The 18,630-nt window shown below is 48.5% G+C and overlaps 1 protein-coding gene across 3 annotated transcripts in view; it reads right to left on the bottom strand.

Annotated features, from left to right (window-relative positions):
• Positions 1-2,698: 2,698 nt before the first annotated feature.
• Positions 2,699-18,630, bottom strand: part of ADORA2A (adenosine A2a receptor) — a 28,335-nt gene continuing 12,403 nt past the window's right edge. The window contains exons 2-3 of one of the 3 annotated variants that reach the window (XM_080986371.1): positions 11,660-12,425; positions 2,699-5,441 (exon numbers count right to left, since the gene is read on the bottom strand). In XM_080986371.1, coding sequence (XP_080842497.1) covers positions 4,385-5,441; positions 11,660-12,009 — 1,407 coding nt within the window. In that variant the 5' untranslated portion in view covers positions 12,010-12,425 and the 3' untranslated portion in view covers positions 2,699-4,384. Of the gene's footprint in view, positions 5,442-11,659; positions 12,463-18,630 lie in introns of all 3 variants that reach the window. The other 2 variants (XM_080986372.1, XM_080986373.1) reach the window with 2 other exon arrangements.

Genomic DNA, 18,630 nt, shown 5'->3' with positions numbered 1-18,630 from the left:
CAACCAAGCACGTACATAGATCAGCACAGGAAGACCGTCCAGAAACCATTTTGACTCCCAAGCTGACCAAATGTTTCTCTGCAAGGAGGGAGGAGGTGAAAAAAACCTTCCTAGTTACAGGAATTTAGTAATCACCATTTCAAAGGAATGGGCGGACTACCAGGAAAGGCAATCAGATAAGGCATTATCAGATAACCTGGCAGACAGGAAAAACAACAACATTCAAATTTCTGTTGTAGACCACCTTTTCTGTGATGTAGGTATGGTGTTTGTGGGGGGTGGTCTTGGGTTACACCCCTTCTGTGATGTACTGTATGTATGATGTATGGAGGGGTGGTCTTGAGCTCCAAGGCAGGGAATTTAAAATGTCTGTATAAGGGCAGGAACACCTTTGTTGTGGGTCCTCCTCCGTCCTCCTGCGTATGGGGGAGCACCCTGTTGCAACAGCTTTAATAAAGATCAGGCTTACTAGCTGCTTTGCTTCTCAATAATCTCTGGTTGGCCTCTGTTATTTTCTCCTACTGATAGGGAACCCACGTAAGGACTCTATACGGGCTCTTGGATATCCCATATGGGGAAAAGGGCAGATTTTGTTTACCACAGAGACTCCGTCTAGGATGGGTCCAGGTTAGGTGAGAAGTCCACGGTCAGTGCAGGGAGTTCAGGCAAAATATAACACAGCAAGGCAGGGGAACACAAACCAAGGGCAAGGAGGCAGAGACCACACCCTGAGCTGGTGATGGGTGTGTTTCAGGGATTGCTTACTCATGAGGAGACTCCTTACTCAGCAACTGAGTAACATGCTCTAACTTCCCAGTGAACTTTGTGCAAACCAATTAGGAGGGATGCTCTGTGTCAGCTGGCTGGTTGGAGGAGGCCAGAATCTGATGAATGGGACAAATTGGCTGGAAACAGCAAAGATTTCTGCCTGTTACTGCAAAAATACCACCCTGGTATTTCCCCCTCCCCTCCCTCAGTGAGGGTCGTGGCAGGTGGGCAACACAAGTGATGGGGATGATGGACAGCTGAGGAACTGAAGGTCTCCTGTAGCCTGATTTTGGGACAGTATTTGGCAGAGCCCTCCAGCAGCTCACCACGAGACTCTTATTTGCAGGAGTCTTCTGTCAGCAGACGAGGTTCTTTTGCTGGTATTTTCCCACACTTCCTGCTGCGTGTGGTCCTATGGGTGACTGACCCAGAGATTTCTGCACTCTGGAGTGAGTGGAGAAGCCTCACAGCTCTGGGTGTGTTCTTCAGCTGGGCAGGCCTGCTCTGCAGAAAACCAAGTGGTGAAGGTGTCTTTCCCCATGCAACATACAAAAAAGCATTAGAAACAGCCTCACGAAGAGAGTGCCAGAGAGGCCCAGGCAGCTGAGGCCTGGTGGGAGCTGAGGGTGCCTCTGAGGATAATCCCCTCCTCTGAGGGGAAGGGAGTTGCCAGAGGCAGCTCAACCTAGCAAGCCATACGGCAAGGCAACCATCTCATCCCTTGTGCCCAAGCCAATCTCCTTCTTTTGGGACTGATGGCAGCTCCTTGTCTGGCCAGGATGTTTACTGCAAATCTTGTACTAGCTGGCTGGAAAAAGTGAAGGAGCAGACTGGGAGAAGGTGGTGTGGGAAGCTGAAAAGGCAACAGGGTTTAGTGAGCAGGAAGAGGCTGTGGCAGAGAGGACTCCAGAAATGGAATCAGAAGCAGAGGCTGAAGAGGAGAGGGAACATGAGGCAGGCCGCTGAAGAATCCAGGAAGTCTCCCCCTCCTGCTGCAACCATCTCCCCTCCCCACTGGTCTCTGAAAACACATGCATAAATAAAAAGGGAAGAACAGAGGGTGCTTGTGTGCAGACACAGCCTGAGACTGAATGGGAAAGACCCTGGAGAGGAGTCCTAGTGGATATTGGGAAGGTGGGGAGCTTCAGTCCTCACAACTGCTTCATTGGGGCAAGACATAGAATGTGTTGCTGAGACTACTAGGTCTGAGCTGTGCTTTGTTTCCTTAACTTCAGTGGCCTTGGTTGATTTGTTGTTTTGTTGCTGACCTATGCCTGAGTCTATCCCTGACAGTGCGATTCCTCACCTGGTCACTTCGTGGTGTAGCTGATGGCATCACCATCATCACAGATACTGAATGGGCACCACCTAGCCCCAAACAACCACCTCCTGTACAACAAACACACGGGCACACAAAAACAAACCAACTCTCTTTCAGAAAACTGGCTTTCAGTTGCCTAAGATCAGCCCTGGGGTATTTTTAGCTGGATGTGTGTTTATTTACATCACAAGCGACAGATTTGGGCCTGGTCAGTTGCTGTGACCATGTGAGCTCTCCAGCATGGTGAGACGGGGGGGGGGGGGGAGATGGGAGGCAGGGCACTGCCCAAGTTTCAATGGCCCACCATTTATCTGCCAGGATGCTGGGCTAGGGCCCGATCTGCAAGCAAGACACCAGCTCCTTCTCCAGCCCACCGGAGGAAGTGGTTAAGATCTCAAAGGCAGCCTGGCAAGCCACACTGAGGAAGTTTGTAAAGTCCCATGGCAGAGGCTATGAATCTGTTGTTGTTGTTGTTGTCAATTAAATTTGTATACCACCCTCTATCCACAGGCCTCAGTTGTTCCCAGGCACAGCCATGAGAAACCAGAACAAGAGAATGCATTCAAGGGGAGCTGGTTTTAATGGAAATTGCAAAACTTAGACGTCACCATTTGTTTTAGTTTTATTTTTTAAAAAATCAGTTTTACGCCGCTTGAAAACAGAAACAAAAGCTTATTAAAATGGGGCGGGGGGCACAGAGCATGATCTATGACGATAACAAAGGGCAAACATTCAGTGTACACTAGAAGATGGACGGTTTCAGAAGGATGGGTGATGCACCAGACTGAATAGCCCTCCTTGTGTGGTCACAGGGAGAAGCCTCTACCCTGCCCCCTCAAGTGCCCTCTCCCATCTCTGCCTTCTCCTCCTCCTACCTGCCGAAGGTCCTCCTCCACATTTCTTCAATGGGTGACCATTTTGGTTGAAATGAGAGGCCCATTCTGACTCTGTGGTACAAAACCCCAAGACAAGCCCAGCCAGCCCTCCTCGATGCAAAGCTGCCATTTTGTCATGTCAGAGCTTGGCCGCCATAACAACAACTGCTCGACTGATGCTCAACAGTCCGTGGTGCTGTCGCCTTCACCGAGAAGAACAGCAGTCGCTTGTAAAACAGGTTTGCCTGGCAGATTTCAGCTAGGTGCCAGACCACAAGTGGGGGGGAGGGGGCACGGAGAGAGACGAGTTTTGCATCTGGGAGCTGTTTGGAAAGGTTGCCAAGATGTTTCAGGCTAGCAGACACAACTCTGGGGAGAAATCTGGCATTGGGCCTTAAAAGCAGTAGCCCTCTGGGTTGTTACTCATATAGGCACTGAGTTCAAATCCAGATGGTTCTAGGGCTGAGTCCCAGGGACTCTCTCAGTGTGTAGATCTGTGCTGGGCCAGCTTTGTGGGTGACCCGTGCAGGCACTCCTTGCCAGCTGTAGGCAGGTGGTCCCTTGGGAAGCTACCTCTTTGCTGAGCAAGTTCACCCCCCTAATCATCTCAAAGGCACCCGTGCCCTGGGAGCAAACTGGAGCACAGTCACCTACTGATTTCCATCATGCCAGACCCTACCTAGGAGACGGCTTGGTGGAAGAGGCTAAGTAGGCAACTGCCCTGCCCTGTCCCCAAGGAGACTTATGGCAGCCAGAGGAAAATCAAAATCGCATCATAAAACTTCCTATTCAAGATTTTACACAAATGGACGTGTCTCTAATGCCTCCAAACCATGCGCTCTTGCACTCTCTCTCTCTCTCTCTCTCTCTCGCCAGCTCCAGCCTGGTATCACCCTAGCTGGGTGTCCAGCAAAAAACTTCCCATTCTGCTCCTCACAGAATCATAGAATTGTAGTGTTGGAAGGCACCCCGGGGTCATCTAGTCCAACCCCCTGCAATGCAGGAATCACAGCTCCTTGGCACTATGAAGCACCTTTCCATTGACCCTTTTATTTTCTCCTGGTACAACTGGGCTGTGGCCACAGGCAGCCACAGATGTCCCAAGCAACATCGGACGTTGCCGCGGGCCCTCCCCCAGCAGAGTCTTCTAAAGGCAACAAGAAGTGTGTCTCTGTGTCCCGCCCATCTTCACCTTTGACCTTTGGCTGGGAAAAAGCCCCCTGGCCATTTCCTGCCTTCTCCCCAGGCCACTTCAGGTCTTTCTGTCAGTTGTGTCAGGGACCCCTCCCCTTCCATCGCAAGGACCCAAACCTTTGCCCTCCCCTTCTCTCCTTCTTTCCCTCCCTTCTTGCTGCGAGGAAAGCAGACCACTGGGGGGAGGGAAGATTTCATTCCAGCCGCGTTGCATCCTGATGGGGCCTCAGGACCCATCAGAGGCTTCTACGGCCGAAGTCTCCAGGTCAGCGGCGTAGGAGTCCCGAATCGCCAGCAGCTCTTGGCTCAGCAGGTCCATGTCTATGCAGGCTTTGGAGAGATCCCCATTTTTGCAGGGATGGGCTGTGTGGCCATTTGCCTCCCCAACCAAAGCCTTCTTGCTCTGGTGCAGTTCCAAGCCCACTTTGGTTTTCCCCCAATCCCCGTCCCTGTGGATGCCATCCAAGTCCCCTCCGGCATAGAAGTTCAGAGCGTACTTGGTGATCTGCATGCCGGCACTCTCGCCGTCTTCCTCCGCGTGAGCAGAGGACCTCCGGCTGGCCGTGGTCCCCTTGAAGCGTTGCTTTCTGCCCAGGATGTGCTGCCCGATGATCTTGCGGAAAGTCAGCCTGAACTCCCGGATCCTGTAGGCGTAGATCAGAGGGTTCACCACGGAGTTGGCGTGGGAGAGGATGATGGCGAGGTACATCAGCCAGAGCGGAGGGCGTCCGCAGCCCCGTCGGAAGAGGATGTAGCAGTTGACGGTGTGCATGGGCAGCCAGCAGAAGGCAAACAGCCCGACGATGATGGCCAGCGACTTGGCCGCGTGGACTTCCTTCTGCAAGATGGAGCGGGAACGTTCCCCGGGCGTCGCCTTGTTCTCCATCTGCTTGAGCTGCCGCCGGGCGGCCATGAAGATCTTCAGGTAGATGCCGAACATCAGGAGCAGCGGGGTGAGGACGCAGGCGAAAAAGTTGTAGTAGACCATGTATTCCATGGTGACCACAGACTCAAAGAGGCAGGCCAACATGTCGCTGCTGCAGTTGCCGGAAGGGGTCGTAGTGGAGGGGGAGGACGAGAAGGAGGAAGAGGAATCGTTGGTGCACACCCCAGCAGAGGAGGAGGAGGAGGAGGAAGAGGAAGAGGAAGAGGAAGAGGAACCCTGGTTGCCCAAGGCAGGCTTGTGCCATCCCAGCATGGGAGTCAGGCCAATGATGAAGGACAAGACCCAGCAGATGCCAATGATGCTTTTCGCCCGTGAGCCCGTCACCAAAGCGTTGTACCTGGAAGGAGAAGAGCCAAGGAAAGTCAACGGTAGGATCTGGTGATGTTGCGAGTTGCAAAATAGGCTATGACCCACGTAACACTGGTCCGAAAAGATCGACATTGGTTCTCAGTACATTTCCAAGGACAACTCAAATGCTTGGTGTTGACCTTTAAAGCCCTAAACAGCCTCAGTCCTGTTTACCTGAAGGAGCATCTCCACCCCCATTATTCAGCCCAGACACGGAGGTCTATCTCTGAGGGCTTTCTGGTGGTTCCCTCACTGTGAGAAGTGAGGTTACAGCAGATCCTCCAAGTGTCTCTATTTTCCAGGGACATCTCTGATTTAGAGAAGCCGCCCTGGTTTCTGATTTGATCCTGGAATGTCCCACTTTTCCTTATTTTCATTGGAGAAATGTTGGAGGGTATGGAGTTATCCGACCCCCGAGCCATCTGAAGGCAATCCTGTATAAGGAAGTGGGGTTTTTTTTAATGTTGAATGATTATGTTTTTATAAATGTTGGAAGCAGCCCAGAGTGGCAACCCAGTAAGATGTGTGGGGTATAAACAGTAAAATTCTCATTATGGAATGGGACGGCCCTATTTCCACCAGAGAAATGTTGGAGGGTATGTTATAGGGAACCAGGCAGGAAACCTTCTGGGTAGTTGCATCCACCCTGTGGAACCTCCTCCTGTCAAATGTCAAAGAGTTAAAAAACTATGTGACTTTTTGTAAACATCTGAAGGCAGCCCAGTTTTGGGAAGCTTTTAATGTTTGATGTGCTTTTTTCTCTGTGTGTGTATTTTTGTTGGAAGCTGCCAAGAGTTACTGGGGCAACCCGGTCAGATGATTGGGGTATAAGAAATAATAATAATATCAAACATTAAAAGCTTCCCAAAACCGGGCTGCCTTCAGACGTTGACAAAAAGCCACATAGTTTTTTTTAACTCTTTGATATCAGGTGAGGACAAGTGGGGTAAAGGGACCACATCCCATTAGCACTTTATGCCTTTTGTGGTGGTGGTGGGGAATGTAGAGCTGAAAACCAATCATTTGACTTTGTCCTCTGCGACTTCCGATTCAGATCCAGCCAAGAGCTGCCAGCACTTAATCCATCCATTAAGGAACAATGTTTATTTAATTAATAGCATTAGTTATATAACTTGGTAAGAGGAGGAGAAAGAGAGCACCCGGAGAGGAGGGACACAATCCAAGCTAATATTTGCCAATATTTATCAGGATCGACCTGCCTCTTAGTTTAAACACAGGTGACGGCATCAGAGCCCCTCAGTTTACCGAGAGCATCCAAAGTCCACTCAACCCAACCCTCCTCTTCCTCCTCCTCCTCATCTGAAACATCCCTAAAGGAAGGAAAATATTTTGTAAGGAAAGTCTAAATTCCTCCACCTACTTTCCTCCAGATGCTTTGGGCTTGCCTGGCTATTTTGGACTACAAATCCCATCAGCCCCTGCATCATACAGCTAGGCTTCATGGGGTGCCTGAGCTCTTTGTTTTGGCCCACTCTGATATGCACCCACCCACAGGCAGACAGCACCCCCTCCTTGGCTGATTCCTCCAGAGCAAGGAGTTTGCTGTCCCAGCTCTGCTTATCAATTGACCACCTGGTGACCAGGTATGGGCAATTTGCATCCACCAATAGAGTGCTAGGCTCAGCCCATCCCACAACTGTGTTTAATTTGTTTTGGTTTTGCTGCACCCCCAAAATCAATGGGGCTGTGCGGAGTGGGAGGGACTTCTTGGCTGTGGGGCAAGGAATCAGACCAGGCCCCTGAACAGGGTGTTAGTCCCGCCTGCTACAGACAGCTCCCTTCAACTCAGCAGTTGGACTACTTATGAACATTCCGTGACATCGCCGCAGCCCAGCCTATGACCCCAAGGAAGGATGCTTGTGTGAGAGAGGGGGCAGGAGCCTTTTGAATTGATTTGCCTAGAGCCACACAAGCCAGTGCAGAAGCCACAGTGGGGAGGCTCTGAAGCAAAACCTGTGGTGTGCCAAAAACCAACAGGTCACGTTTGAGGGGCGCTGCAGAGACTTCCCTGCCCTGGGACCGCCATTGCTGTAGTTGTTATTTATAAATGTATGAGTCACTGTTTCGGCCCCAAAGCACGGGCTTGCAAAGGGCAATTTGGCTATATTTCCCAAGGAGGCTCTCCAGCAGCCACCAGGGCTTCAACCAAGATGCACTCCATCCTTTGCCTACGGAAGGGAGGAGACAGAGGATGTCTCTGTGATGTTACAGGCCTGGCCTGCATCTCCTTCCCTGCCCCTTCTGCAGGCCAAATTCCTTTCACAAACAGCCAATAAAACATCGGTCATCATCCTCATCCCTCTTCCTTGATTTCCTTCTTTCTCTCTGCACTGATGACTTCTCTCCCAGGGCAAGTTAAAGCCCCAGCAGGGGAGGGAAGCTATTATTATTAGCATTCTGAAGGCCCAAAATAACAGGCTGTGGTTGTGAATTGGCACATAATACCTAGTGTGGCACCACCTGCACTTTGGAACACCCTGCCTATTGAGATCAGTAAGGGGCCTTTCCGCTTCCGTGCGCTGCTCTGGTTTCGCCAGAAGCGGCTTAGTATGCTGGCCACATGACCCAGAAGCTGTCTGCGGACAAACACTGGCTCCCTCGGCCTATAGAGCGAGATGAGTGAATAAGATGGACTATAACTGGAAATTGTTTTAGTTTAATAATGATATTGGAAAGCTGTTACTTTTAACTACAAGGAAACTCAGAAGGGAGGGACTAGAGGAAGTCAACCAAGATGTTTAAAAGGTTGGATTTGTAAAGAATTAAGTTTGTTATTGTTTATCTGTTTATTGTTCCTTTTTTCTTCTTTCGTTTATTGATGTATTTTTCTTTTTCTTTCTTTGTCTGTTTTTGTGTGTCATTCTGCTTTGTGGTTTTTGTTATAATTGTGGAAAATCTAATAATTTAATATATATATAGAGAGAGAGATGAGCGCCACAACCCCAAAGTCGTCCACAACTGGACCTAACGGTCAGGGGTACCTTTACCTTTAAGGTGCCTTCACTGTACTCTTGCTGGCTCCTGCTAAAAACATCCCTGTTCAGACAAACCTAAGCAGATGCTCATAAAGCTGAGGCCATTTTCATCTGTTTTAGCATTTCCACTTTTGTGCGTTTTAAAGCGGGGTCGTGATTCCGTCTTGATGTCATTGTTCTATCTTTCGTAAACCGCTTTGAGGTTTCCCCGCAATCAAATGGTGTATAAATTTTAGGGGGTGGAGATTTCACCTCCCTACACAACGACCCTGCAAAGAGGACTGCTTTTTTCCCACCTGCAAAGGCAAGGCATGGGCACGTGAACAAGGTGAAAGAATCAATGCACACATATGTGTGCAATGGGAACATCCACTTTCTGAGCACGGAGCCCCCATCCTCACCCCCAATTCCTCTCTTACCCCTGTTACATTTGTTGGGGTTTTAAGGTAAAGATAAAGGGACTCCTGTCCATTAGGTCCAGTCGTGTCTGACTCTGGGGTTGTGGCACTCATCTCGCTTTATTGGCCGAGGGAGCCGGCGTACAGCTTCCGGGTCATGTGGCCAACATCTGGCGAATCAGAGCAGTGCACGGAAATGCCGTTTACCTTCCTGCAGGAGTGGTACCTATTTATCTACTTGCACTTTGATGTGCTTTTGAACTGCTAGGTGGGCAGGAGCAGGGACCGAGCAACGGGAGCTCACCCCGTCGCGGGGATTCGAACCGCCGACCTTCTGATCGGCAAGTCCTAGACTCTGTGTAGGAGCTATAAACAAAACTGCAGGTTGAAACATAGCAGATCAGTTTTTCCTCTGCCTAGTCAGTTGCAGATAGGATCATGGGCACAGCCAAGGGGGGGCAAGGAAATAAAGATACTTAACTAAAAGTAGAAATAATCAGAATATTTGAAATTGAAATGTTTGCTGAGATACCACAATCTCCCTACCAAGTGAGCATTTCCCTAGAAAAGGTCAGTGCTTGCATTTGTTGTACCTACACAATGTAGCATATCATTTTATCTTTCGTGGAAATGTGTGAGACATTCTTTGCAGAACATCAGAATTTAGGATACTACAGCAGTGGGTCTAACTGGTCATCTCTCTTGCTCAGCCTTGCGCTACGTCTACTGTAGATCATATCTTGTGGAGAATGAAGACTTGGCTAAAGTCGACAATGAGAGGGCAGCGTCTCAACAGAATAATAATAATAGTAATAATAATAATAATAATAATAATAATAATAATAATAATATATTATTTATACCCCGCCCCTCTGGCTGGGTTTCCCCAGCCACTCTGGGCGGCTTCCAACAAAATATTGAAATACAGTAGTGCATCAAACATTAAAAGCTTCCCTAAACAGGGCTGCCTTGGGGTAAAGAAAAGGAGGAACTTGAGGAGAAGGAAGTGCTGAAAAGGTTTCCAGCAAATCCAGGAAAACTTGTTTTGAGTTTAGATTAAAAAAAAAAAAAAATGGAAAAATGTGTGCTCTTTGTAATTTTGCAAAGCATACTCGTTAATCGCACAAAAGGTGCTCCCTGGCGTTGTTGGTTTTTTTTATAAAAAAAAAACTTCCTAGTTTTCAAACGGCTGAAGATTTTGACAGATTTTTCTGAGCACTTGGGGTCTAAAGAAAGTCATTTCAAACAACTGTTGTCGAGACATTTCATTCCAAATCTGCTAGACAGAGCCGGACAGAATATGGTGACAGGTGAGTATCACCGCACCTGCACCTTCCCCCCCCCCAATAGCATAGATCCTGGCTACACCCATTGAGAGGATGGAGCCTTTGGCAGCCGATTTCCTGAACCTGCAGCTGAAGAAGTTTCTCCCGCCCAGGTGGTTTGGATGAGAAGTGAGAGTCAACCCAGCTGAGAGACAGACAGACAGCAAAGGGCTGCACCTTCCCTTTCCCCTCCCTGGCCCTTAGGAACTGTATATCCATTTCCAGCCACTGCTGCTGCTCTTCAAACTCAGAGGGCAGGAAACTCCACTTGAGCTTTTCACTGCAAATTAAAAAAATCACAATGGGGGAGAGGAAGAGATTGAGCCCGAGGCACTCAGAGACTTGGATAGAAGACCCAGAGCGGGCTAAGTCTCTGTGAAGTGGACTTCTGAGGCTGCCCAGCTGTTATCCCACGCTGGAGGGGGCTGCTTCGTGCCATTACAAACAGCCCCCCTGACTGACTGCCGCTGCTCTCAGGGGACTCGTGCTCAGAGCAAGTGAAGAGGGTTGGGAAAAGCCGAAATTATGAAACACGGACTTCTCTCTCAAACAGACAGGGTGGCGGGGAGCAAAAACTCCAGCTGGGATTTTGGTCGTGCAGATCCCAGCATCACCCGCTGGCTTTTTAAAACGGATGAAAAGTTGGTGACAGACTTCAGACTTCTCCAGCAGCAAATTTATTCTGCTTCTGCTAGTTCTGGAGAAGGGAAATAAGCTCTGCACTGAAGCTGTGCTCCTTGAGCCCTGTCTGTCGTCACCGGTGCTTTTTTTCAAAGAAAAAACATGGTACTGGTACTCACCCTAGGAGCCAATTCCTAGGGGCCAAGTGTTCTTTCTCACCCCAATTGATGGGCATTGCCTTTCAAATGGTGTGCATGTGACACATCATGTGATCCAATATGCAGGGTGGGACTTACCTGTCCCCCCCATATTTTATTGAAGTTGGCACTCCTAGTATTCATGATGAAGTTGTTACAGCAAGTACTTTTAACATTTGGGGGTGGGGAAAGGTGCCAGTACTGTGTACCATTGAGTACCCCTAGAATCACAAGGGATGCGGGTGGCGCTGTGGTCTAAACCACTGAGCCTCTTGGGCTTGCCGATCAGAAGGTCGGCGGTTCGAATCCGCGTGATGGAGTGAGCTCCCATTTCTCTGTCCCAGCTCCTGCCAACCTAGCAGTTTGAAAGCATGCCAGTGCAAGTAGATAAACAGGTACCACTGCGGCGGGAAGGTAAACAGCATTTCCGTGCGTTCAGGTTTCCGTCACGGTGTCCTGTTGCACCAGAAGTGGTTTAGTCCTGCTGGCCACATGACCCGGAAAGCTGTCTGTGGACAAACACCGACCGGCTCCCTCGGCCTGAAAGCGGGATGAGTCCCACAACCCCACAGTTGCCTTTGACTGGACTGAATTGTCCAGGGATCCTTTACCTTTTACCCCTAGAAAATAAAGCACAGCTTGTTGTCATTGTCATCAACTGCACATTTACCTGAGAGGCATCCGGATGGCGATAATCCGGTCGATCGCGATGGCCAGGAGGCTGAAGATGGAGCTCTGGGTCAGGACCAGGACGAAGCAGGCGATGAAGAGGCAGCCATAGAAGTAGGCACAGAAGCCGGTGCTGATGGTGATGGCAAAGGGGATGGCGAGGACGCCCACCGCGATGTCGGCCACCGCCAGAGACACCACAAAGTAGTTGGTGACGTTCTGGAGGTTGCTGTTCAGGCAGACGGCCCAGCAGACCAGGACGTTGCCCAAGATGGCCAGTACCGCGATGAGTAGCTCCAAGACAATGTAGACCACATCTGCCAGGAAGTCTTTATGCCCACGAATTAGCATGGTGAGAGCCGGGCAAGACGGTGCCGGGGAATCCAGTGTCCATATCTGCAGGATCACAGCGAGCAGGCACAGATCTCAAGTCACCCAGGTGCCAGGAAGAGGGTCTCGGCTCTCGGCTTTGCTGGGGCTGGCTCAGATCCCCATGGCGGGGAAGTTGGGAAAGCTAGCCCAGGCCCCAAAAGACATGGGCAAAAGTCTCTAAGAGAATCAATGGGATGGACGCCTTTTCTCTTTGTGGGGGCAGCTCAACAACGGAACATCTGTGTGAAAATTAAGTTTCCTGTCGAAAGGCTGTGGCTCTCACAGTCGTTTCCTGCCAATGTAATGACACCTCTGGAGGGGGCAGCTATCTCTTATTCTAGGTAGCTGGTGAGATGTGTCCCCTCCCACAGCTGCATCGGAAAGGAGAGAGACTGCTGGAAAAGGGAGTAATGCATTGAGGTCATATTCTCTCTAGTGGAGACACAAATAATACAGAAAGTAAAACAGAACTTGAGAAGAGTCTGGATCAGGCCAAAGGGGACTCCTGTTCTCACAGCGGCCAACCAGATGCCCCCAATTGGGAGGAAGCTCACAAGCAGGGTGTGGGCACAAGAGCAGCGCTCGCTCCCCCCCCTGCAATTCCCAGCAGCTGGAGTTCTGGCCTCAACCAGAGCCAGGGCCTTTTCAACACTGGTGGAACGCTCTGTCTCATGAGACCAGGGCCCTGCAGGATCTGATTTCTTTCCGCAGGGCCTGTAAGACAGAGTTGTTCCATCTGACCTTTGGCTTGGAATCAACTTGATCCCCTCCCCCTCTTTCCTTTTTCCTTTCTCCTTCTGTGATGGAACGCCTATTTGGGGACTTCCCTGGCTTTTTTCTGGCCCATGTAGGACCAGTCTGGATAGTTGGCCTTGGTGAAGATTTGACATTTCCAAGTTTTTTGATTTGAGTTTCTACTGAAACGAGGCTGCATTTTAATGTTGTACTTTAATCTCATTTTTAAGTTGTATTTTAATCAATTGTTTTTATACCTGGTGTTAGCCGCCCTGAGCCCGGTCTTGGCTGGGGAGGGCAGGGTATTATTATTATTATTATTATTATTATTATTATTATTATATTTATTATTATTACCACCTTCAACACTGGAAGGACGAAGCATAGGCATCATGGGGAATAGCCATCAACAGCCCTCCTCCTCCTCCTCCATAAATTTGTCCAATCCTCTTTTAAAGTCATCTCTGCTCCTGTGGGAGGGAGTTCCATAGTTCTGTAAGATTAATATTCTACAGCTTTTTAAATGTGTCTGTGGGAAGGTTGTTTTGCTGGTTTGTTTCCCTTGTTTACTCGTTTTGATCCTGTATTTTATTCTCAGATCTTATGACGAAGGCTGGCATATAAATCTATTAAATAAAAATAAATGAACAAACTACGCACTACGTGAAGAAATACTTCATCTATTCTGAGGGTTTATCCACACGTCTTCTTGTCCCGCTGCTTTCCCCGGGGGGAAAGGCTCTTTAGTGCTCAACTGGAGCAAATGGCAATTGGGTTCCCCGCAGATTGCTGTTTGCTCTGATTTAGAGAGAAAGAGCAGGTTTCCCCTGGGAAAAGAGCAAGGCAGCGGGGAAACCACTCAGCCACGAGCCAAGGCCTTGTGCACCAAGAGGGCTGGAAACTTGCTTTTGTGAAAAGCCAAGCGGAGCTTCTCAGGCGCATGGAATTTTCGCCCAGAACAAGACTCTGTGGGTTTGCACAGAATTGTGCCAAATGCCACAACACTCTGCTGTCGTTCAGCTGTACCTATCAATGAGTCAAGCACCTTTGTTTAGGTCTCATCACTTTGGAATTTATTGCAGAGTGACTCCCAAAAGAGATGGCAGGATAGTCCAGGTTTCCGCAGCCCCTCCAGAATCCCCTTTAAGAAGAAAACTCGGTGCACCTGATTCACCCTGCCAAGACCTGAGCTCAAACTAGGCTTGCCCTCCTCTCACCCCAGGGCCATACAACCCGACCCCACATCCTTCCAGACAACCCTTTCCTGTTCTTGCCAGCATTTTACCTCCGTTGCTCTTGTATTAATATTGTTCCCTTAATCTTGTTTGCCAATTACTGCTTTTATCAGCGCTTATTTGTTAATCTTGTTATCGATATGGCAACAGTGTTGGTGTATCTAAACTTCTACAGTTTCTGAGCTGCCGTGGTTGGTTATAAGAATGTTGGCTGCTTTAAATAAAAAAAGCAAAGTTTTTAAAACAGGTAAAATGGGATCACAAATACCGTATTTTTTGCTCTATAAGACTCGCTTTTTCCCTCCTAAAAAGTAAGGGGAAATGTGTGTGCATCTTATGGAGCGGATGCAGGCTGCGCAGCTATCCCATAAGCCAGAACAGCAAGAGGGATTGCTGCTTTCACTGCGTAGCGATCCCTCTTGCTGTTCTGGCTTCTGAGATTCAGAATATTTTTTTTCTTGTTTTCCTCCTCCAAAAACTAGGTGTGTCTTGTGGTCTGGTGCATCTCATAGAGCAAAAAATACGGTATGTCTAACACAGTTCACCCCACCAGCACAACCACCTGCAGTGGTGTATGGTGGTGGTGGAGTGAGTTTTGACACAGGGGCACATTCACACACACACACACACACACACACACACACACCCCTTCCTGTCTCTCTTTGGTCCCTGTGATCTGGGTTATTCCGGAGCCTTTCCTTGCACTTCTAGGGCATTGCTCAAGGATGGATCCAGGAATCTGGGGAGATCCCTTCACCCTGAATCCTTTGCTCTTTGCCATCAACACTGCTCACCAACAAACAACCAGCTTATTGAGGATTTATACCTGATTTGTTTGCAGGGAGGTTAGACAACACTGTGTCAAGCAAGCCCTATCCCAACTTTCTAGGGCAGTTCCCCCTTCACTTTACATATCATAAAAGTCTGATCTTTGGGGTGGGTGGGGCAGGAAGAGTGGCTTTGCTGCGCAAGAGCTCCAGCTCAAATATTAATTGTGCAACTTGAATTTTCTGATAAGTCACTGAATACTACCCTAACACAGTGACAGTCCGGAAGCATCCAATACAGTGGTACCTCGGGTTACATACGCTTCAGATTACATACGCTTCAGGTTACAGACTCCGCTAACCCAGAAATAGTACCTTGGGTTAAGAACTTTGCTTCAGGATGAGAACAGAAATCGTGCTCCAGTGGCGCGGCAGCAGCAGGAGGCCCCATTAGCTAAAGTGGTGCTTCAGGTTAACAACAGTTTAAGGTTACAAACGGACCTCCAGAACGAATTAAGTACTTAACCCAAGGTACCACTGTATTGTAGTGCTTTTGCATATTTTATGGTATTTTTGTAAGTTGCTTTTTGGAGGGTAAAAAGCGACAAATATATTTAAATCGTGATGATGATGCCATCATCATCGTCTTGCCAAGTTAAGGCTTATCCTGGCTTTGCCAATGGCAGACTCGTCTGGGCTGTCTGAAAACAGAGAAATCACCACGACCTGGTCATGATCTTTGGGAGCTCATCTCATTGGGAGGCTGTCCTTGGAGTTTAGGCCTAAAGTTTAATCCCTCTTGGAGACGGAAGATCTCCTGATCGTTGTGCTCTTTGGCAACAGCAGAGAATGGCCACCTGAAGCTGCACTACTTCCTTATTCTGTTTACAGTGGTACCTCAGATTACATACGCTTCAGGTTACATACGCTTCAGTTTACAGACTCCGCTAACCCAGAAATAGTGCTTCAGGATGAGAACAGAAATCGTTCTCCAGCGGCAGCAGGAGGCCCCATTAGCTAAAGTGGTGCTTCAGGTTAAGAACAGCTTCAGGTTAAGAATGGACCTCCAGAACGAATTAAGTACTTAACCTGAGGTACCACTGTGCATGTGGAAAATTGGGCAGAAGTTGCAAAAACAGCACGAGGCATAGCAAGGGTTTGGGGCTCTTCAAACACTCCACTGGCTGGCCTCAGTTTTTAGGGTGACATAAGATAAAGTGGTACCTCGGGTTAAGTACTTAATTTGTTCCGGAGGTCCATTCTGAACCTGAAACTGTTCTTAACCTGAAGCACCACTTTAGCTAATGGGGCCTCCTGCTGCTGCTGCGCCGCCACTGCACGATTTCTGTTCTCATCCTGAAGCAAAGTTCTTAACCTGAAGCACTATTTCTGGGTTAGCGGAGTCTGTAACCTGAAGTGTATGTAACCTGAAGCATATGTAACCCGAGGTACTACTGTATATCCAAGAGTATCTGTGAATATGGAGACATGTGCTTAATTTGCATGAGGGACTCCTCTCCCTGCTCCACAAATGCTGCTTAACTAGAACAGATATTATCCCCCTGCATACTGTTTTACTCTTAGATTTTCTTTCTTCCTTTTCACATTTGTCAGTGTTGCAAGCCACTTCCAGCCCTGCGAAAAGGCGGGATATAAAAAGTTGTTTGAGTTCATAAATAAGCTCTGTTTAAGGCTGCATCCGACATCAGCAGAACCACTGAAATCAACAGACCCGGATGGCTCTACTCCGAGTAGGGCTAGCAAGGTCATACTACCCACTGAGTCTTGCTAATTCAGCACAACATAAAAGTCAACGAGGAGCAAGCTCAGTTGTGTCGTTTAGGCTCTGCTAAATCTCGTATCTACTTTTAATCTCATATCTACTGCAGAAAAACCAGTCGGGAAGATTCTAGTTAGTGGCAGACTCCATTTCCACAATATCCATTGTTATGTACTGAAGTTCTCATCCTGGACCAGCAGGGGGATACTGTAGATAGTTATGCAAATAAGGGATCGAAAGTGATGTTCAGTGATTGGATAGTTTTAGCAAATTGTTACAGTTACGTTGTACTGGAGCTCTATATAAGCAGGCTGACTGAACCCTTCAGTTCAGTTCTGTTCTGGCCTGTGAATAAACAAGAGCTGTTTGAAGAATCGCTGTGTCGTCTGATATGTTCACCCACAACTTAACATCCATGAGCTGTGATTCCTGCATTGCAGGGGGCTGGACTGGATGACCCTAAGGGTACCTACCAATTCTCCATATTTAGAAGTCTGTGAGTTAAAAATAAAAACCCAGCACCTTCAAGCTAGTGTTCAGGGGCCAGGCACATTTTGTGACTGGCGCAGGTCCAATTGCCACCACGTGGAGATCCCTGGATGCCAGGCTGGCAACTGACATCTCCACCTGGCTGGCCCCTCCCAGGTCCTAGTCCAACACTCTAACCACTACATCCTACATCCTTCTGCCATGGGGCAGCTATATGACTTAAGTAGGTCAATAAATATGGGGAGAGCAAAATGGCACTTCGAGAAGGATCTGAAACATTACCCTCGAAGCTTGAATTTGTTTTATTGATTTGATGTTCGAATTTGTTGTAAACCACTCTGAATCTTTTTCCCTTTAAAATATAAAGCAGTATAGAAATAATAATAATAATAATAATAATAATAATAATAATAATAATAATGTGGTACCTCGGGTTACATACTCATCAGGTTACATACGCTTCAGGTTACAGACTTTGCTAACCCAGAAATAGTACCTCGGGTTAAGAACTTTACCTCAGGATGAGAACAGAAATCACACGGCGGCAGCAGGAGGCCCCATTAGCTAAAGTGGTACCTCAGGTTAAGAACAGTTTCAGGTTAAGAACGGACCTCCAGAAAGAATTAAGTTCTTAACCCAAGGTACCACTGTAATAAACAATTTCATAAGAGGGAAATGGCGCCTAGACAATTCCATAGCAGCAATCGTAACCCTGGTTTAAGGTGCCATTTGGCGATTAGTTTATATACCTGAGTTCTAACGCTGCTCCAAGCATGGCATAGGGTGGGAAGAGAGACGCAAGAGAGGTTTGTGGCATGTGGCCATCATTGAAATGGTGCGGTGGCTCAGTTCAGAACAACTTGACAACTGACGCCTGCTCCAACAGGGCCCAACATTTCTCACACAGGGAGGTGAAGGGAGGGAATGACCCTGTTATCATCCTAGGCCAGAAAGCAGCTGGCAAGAGCGTTCCTCTTCCAGCCTTCTTAATGCGGTTAAGGCTTCCTTGTTACCCTGGGCAATGTTCTTGCCTACTTCTCATTATTAAAATCCATTTCCTGTGCTCCTCGCAAACCTGTTGCCGCTGCCCCCGCCCTGCCCATTTTTCATCAGTTAGAACAGGCTGTTCTATGGCTGCTCTGGGCCCTGGAGAACAAAACTGTCTCCTCTCCACTGGGTAATGCAACTGGCAGCAGGCAGCTCCTCTGGAGACAGAGGACAGGAGGCGAAGAAGCCCAGCCAAGGTGTGTGGGGAATCAGGCGACCAGGGGCTACCAGATGCAATGTCTCTGCTCCAGCCTCCGCGGTCAGACGGCATCTGAATCATGGCATCTTACCTCGGGTTAAGACCTTAATTCGTTCTGGAGGGCCGTTCTTAACCTGAAACTGTTCTTAACCTGAGGTACCACTTTAGCTAATGGGGCCTCCCACTGCCGCCGCGCCACTTCATCCTGAAGTAAAGTTCTTAACCTGAGGTACTACATCTGGGTTCGTGGAGTCTGTAACCTGAAGCGTTTGTAACCTGAAGCGTTTGTAACCTGAGGTACCACTGTATTTGGGAAATTGCAAGTGGGGGAGACTGTTGCTGTTGCAT

Source organism: Podarcis pityusensis, assembly GCF_964106645.2.
Source record: "Podarcis pityusensis genome assembly, chromosome: 16".
Classification (NCBI taxonomy): Eukaryota; Metazoa; Chordata; class Lepidosauria; order Squamata; family Lacertidae; genus Podarcis; species Podarcis pityusensis.
Note: the sequence above shows the minus strand (reverse complement) of the source record. Positions and strands in the feature narration are given on the sequence as shown.